The sequence below is a fragment of the Sinocyclocheilus grahami genome, unplaced genomic scaffold (assembly GCF_001515645.1).
Source record: "Sinocyclocheilus grahami isolate Dianchi unplaced genomic scaffold, SAMN03320097.WGS_v1.1 scaffold2582.1, whole genome shotgun sequence".
In the NCBI taxonomy this organism is placed as follows: Eukaryota; Metazoa; Chordata; class Actinopteri; order Cypriniformes; family Cyprinidae; genus Sinocyclocheilus; species Sinocyclocheilus grahami.
Genome location: NW_015507761.1, coordinates 25,646 through 30,565, shown reverse-complemented (window position 1 = coordinate 30,565; position 4,920 = coordinate 25,646). Strand labels below are relative to the sequence as shown.

Genomic DNA, 4,920 nt, shown 5'->3' with positions numbered 1-4,920 from the left:
CGGCTGGGCCTCGCCGTCCACATTTGTGAGGTTTTATAACCTGGAAGTCCCGGCCTTACAGGCCAGGATCCTTTCCACTTGAAATGGCACGTGCTGCGTAATCCAGAGAGCCAGAGAGCCCTTGGCCATGCTGTGCCCAAGTTCTCTGGTATTGTTCACCTGTTAGCTCTCGACCCCTGGGTTACGGGTATACTCTGGAATGATTAACCAGGCCGGGTGTGACCTCAGGAAGCTCAGCCCGTCTTAGCCTTGGGTTGTTGTTAACTTCTCTGTGGACATTGGTTGCTTATGGAAGTTTGATACTTTTAGTCGTTCCACTACATTAGCACGGCGTGATTGTACTGTGTTCCCATGGAATGTACTCGGTTACTAACGTAACCTCGGTTCCCTGAGATACGGGACTGAGTACTGCGTTGCTAGCTGTGTTATGTAGCTGTACGACTCAGTCGTCGCTTGAGTCGAAGTAAACCTGAGAATCCTGTGGCGAGCGCCCGCTTATATAGCCAGATGCCCCGCCCATTCTGGCGGGCTTCGTCGCCATAGGCTCCGGCAGCTGCAGCTCTGCTGCCGCGCCATTGGTTTGTTTTTAAAGCCCTGCACGAACCAATGGCCGTGCAGTTCACTGCGTGAATGAAATAGGCTTCAGTTCAGGAGAAAAAAGGCTTTTTCCCATATGCGTCTTAAGCAAGACGCAGTACTCGTTCCCGTATCTCAGGGAACCGAGGTTACATTAGTAACCGAGTACGTTTCCGCTCTCAGAGAGTTGTTTGGTTGTACCATAGATACATACAGGTAGATGCCACATTCGACCACTCCAGATACGTTGCATTACATCAGCCATCTTGGAATGTTCTGTCATCACTCACAATAACAATCAATGAGTTTCAAGATGCAACAACGTTGTGCAGCATCTGGGTGTAAAAACTGACGAAATTTTAATTCCTGAAGAAACTGGATAAACTTTCACAGATAAGAATGTGTGGTTTTAATATGTATTAACTCAATATTACAGGTTTTTAAACTAAAGTATATTTTAAATGTCTTGTTAACTAACAGCTTTGTCTTGTTTTATTGTGTTAGTTTAGCAAAAGCATCTTCTGAAGTCTACTGAAGATATCAATATTCATACACGTGTATAACTACAGTTGCAGTGCAGATGCACCGGACATGCCAATATAGCAGATGGCTTACGTATAGCGGCGCTTGTGATCTTTAATGAAAATAACTCTCCCTTTCCCTCACAAACACATCTTTTCTCTCGTCTGATGATGTGAAGATGGGAAAACCTGTCAGTCACATGAGATCACAGCAATAGCAAACAATTACCCAGCTTTTCATCAAAAATTAATTCCTGACCTGCATTTTTTTAAAATAAGCTGTTTCACTCAGACATGCATCACAATAAGAACAAAATATGATCTCAAAATGTTGTATTTGTTGACTGTAAACTATAATCTTAAAATGTCTTGAAGTAAATTTTGATTTATGAACAGAATTTTCTTGATTTGTTACATTTAAACTCAATTTTTTTATTTTTAATGTTATTTTAAAGTGGTTCTATAGTTGATCCTGTATCTTAATTACATTACAATTCACAAACCTTTTTTTTTTTTTTTTTTTTTTTTGTCTGACTAAAGATTCTCCAGACTTGAAATGTAGCTAGTATCCTCAAATCCTAGTTTTGTTTTTTTTTTAGTTTATGGCTGTATATTTATTTTTTTACTTACAGTATATTGTTTTCAGGTTTTAGCAGCATTTTATTTATTGTATTGTATGATGTTTACTCATGATTAATTTAACTCACACATGAACATAACGTGTCTGATTCATTGTGTTTTCTCTTTCTGTCTTCAGTCTGTGTGATTGCGGTATTACAGAGAAACATTGTCTCATCCTGACTTCAGCTCTGAAATCAAACCCATCACACCTGAGAGAACTGAAGCTGAGCGGGAATAAACTACTAGGAGACTCTGGAGTGAAAAACCTCAGTGATCTACTGATGAACACACAATGCAAGCTGGAGAAACTAGAGTTAGTATCATTATACTCTACAGCTGTTACAGTGAGATTAGTTTACTGTTCAATTTTAAGTGTTTTGTGTATTTGTGACTACGCTCAAATTTATTTCTGCCTAATTATAATGAGCTAAAGTAACATGTTTTTGAGCATTCTGTAACAATTTAATTCTGTTCACACTACCTAATATATTTACAGTGTTTAAAACCCATTTAATCCCACCGGTCACAATAGTGACTGTAAAAAAGGTTCTCATTTATAAAGCTCTAAAAACCTTACTGACTGATGTTTAGTGCACTTCCTGCAAATATGGAAAAAATAAAGGGTCTCAATGAAATATGTGCAGTTTCTCATGATTAGTGCAAATTGTCACATGACCAGATCAGTTTACTTCCTGTTTGCATCTTGAGAAGATGATGACTGCATCAAAGCTTCAAAACAAAAGACTAGTAAAGTATGTTAACATAAAGATATGACAAATATTTTTGGTCCACATTATCTTTAAGGTGTGTAGTATTAATATATGAATTCACATATATTCAGTTTTGTTGAGTGTGGTCACAGAATGAGGAAACATGTTGATGGTCAATAGTGACGGTGGGATAACAGTGAACTTAGCTTTACATAGAAATACAATCGCAGATGTTAGTGAAAATTACACTAAAATGTTGCAATGACAAAATATTGCACTGAATTAAAAGTTAAAATGTTACAAATAAGTTACAATATTGATGTTTTAATACTGGTAGCACTAATATAAAAATTTGATGATATATGTTACAAAAAAGTTTTTGAAATATGTTGATGGTTGTTTTTTTTTGTCTTTTATCTCAGTGTACTGTACCTATCAGTGTTGTATAAGGGTTTTTTATGCATAATAGTAACCCTAGAATGTGTTCAAACTGTTTAAAACAGCTGGCTAAGATATATAACAATGTTTATGACTGCAGAAATATGTGAATTCAGTACACACATTATCCCACTGGTCACAATTGTGACCGACCATAAAACACAATTTTAAACACACTTTAAAAAAGAAATTACAAAAATAATTGATTATTTGAAAGGGTTACTAATGACATCATTTGGATATTTTCATGTCTGGGAAAAAAATTGAGATTAAACGGGTTAATGTTCAGTTATGTTGGACAGTTTCTGTAATGTTTGTGAATGTTGTGGTTATCATTATGCAGAAGAGTGGTGTTTGTGCTTAGACTGTGACACTTAGTGAGTAATAACTTTTCAGATATCAGCACTGACACCAGTTTTATTTATTTATGTGCTTGTTTAATAATAATAATAATTATACCTCCGTGAATAAATAAATAAATAAATAATCATATGTTCCCACATAAGATTTTGTTTGACAAATGTACTAAAGTTGAGCTAACCCAAACTTGTGTAAATTAATGTAAACCAGATAAATTGTGTTGACCCAACTAATCAATTTTAATATAAATGAAATCAATTAAATTGTAAAAAACTTTCTTTAGTAAAATTAAATAAGCGTAATGAATAAATTTTTTTGACTGTATGGCATTTACTTATGATTAATTTAACTCACACATGAACATAACATGTCTGATTCATTGTGTTATCTCTTTCTGTCTTCAGTCTGTGTAGATGCAGTATTACAGAGAAACAGTGTCTCATCCTGACTTCAGCTCTGAAATCAAACCCATCACACCTGAGAGAACTGGACCTGAGCTGGAATCAAATAAGAAACACAGGAGTGAATCACTTATGTGACGTACTGAAGGAGTCACACTGTAAACTGGAGAGATTGAGGTCAGTAACATTCACAGACAAGAATCAAAATTATTAAAATCCCTTTGTTTAACCCTTATGAGCTGTTCAAGGTCTTTTGAGACCCCAAATGATGTTTGCTGAATTTTTTTTTTCTTCCATTTATCTAAATGGCATGAGATTTTGTACGGTTGTCAACACTTGGTAGCTCTACAAATAGAGAATTAAACTGGATTGATATCTGGTTGTGTGTTAGTGTGAAATAAACAGTCCCTCTCTGGAGACCCCACATTGAAATAAATGAGGAAATTATCAAATCCATACTTTTTCTTCTTCATTTATCAAATAAAATCAATAAATCCACCACAATTCAGACCACAAAATACACGAAAATGAACTGGCAACCCTTCCACACATTCACAATGCAGAACGATTACGCTCGCACACACACACACCCCAAAAACGTCTCGGGTTACTTATGTAACCATGGTTCCCTGAGTAGGGAACGAGACGAGACGTTCCCTTTCAAGGGAACTTCGAACTGCGTCCTCTAGGGGTCGCTATGGAGAACGGTATACCCACGCCGCCATGCTGAGCAGAGTGCGGGCCAGAACCATGGCGAGCACTAAGTACCAACTTTACCATTTTCATGGTGAGTTGCCCCTGGGACGTCAGACGGCTGTCCGTGACTTTATCCCCTATGGCCAAAGGCCTAGGCTACATACCCAACTTACCTGTTAGGGCCAGACTCCTGGACCCGGGGTAGAGCTCAAGGCTTGGAATCATAATGGATTCCTTTAAGGGGATATGACCAAGAACCTAGTATCAAACTAAGTCTTGGCCTGTCACAGAGGGGCTACCGCTTGCTCTTGCATAAGCTCTGAAAGGAACTGTCTCAACAGACCTCTAGTGGCCACACCCTGTTAAAGTAGGTATCCTAGGATACCTAAGTGGAGTGGTGCCCAAGGTGAACGGGGCTTAAACCAGCTCAAGAAAGGGCACGAAGCAACCTCACCACACAGGATTTTAGAAAAGAACGTAAAGAACTAGCGTGCAAACTTACCACAATGTGGATTTTAGAAAGTGCACAAAGCCGTCACATGCACACTTACCATAACATGGATTTTAGGATACCGTTCTAAGGGGGCTCTCGTGGCA

General features: G+C 37.7%; 1 protein-coding gene across 1 annotated transcript in view; it reads left to right on the top strand.

The window, feature by feature from the left end:
• Positions 1 to 4,920, top strand: part of LOC107575350 (ribonuclease inhibitor-like) — a 13,856-nt gene that overhangs the window by 4,728 nt on the left and 4,208 nt on the right. Inside the window, exons 2-3 of the mRNA XM_016261743.1 lie at positions 1,855 to 2,031; positions 3,631 to 3,804. Of these exons, the coding sequence (XP_016117229.1) occupies positions 2,000 to 2,031; positions 3,631 to 3,804 (206 nt within the window). The 5' untranslated portion in view covers positions 1,855 to 1,999. The remainder of the gene's footprint in view (positions 1 to 1,854; positions 2,032 to 3,630; positions 3,805 to 4,920) is intronic.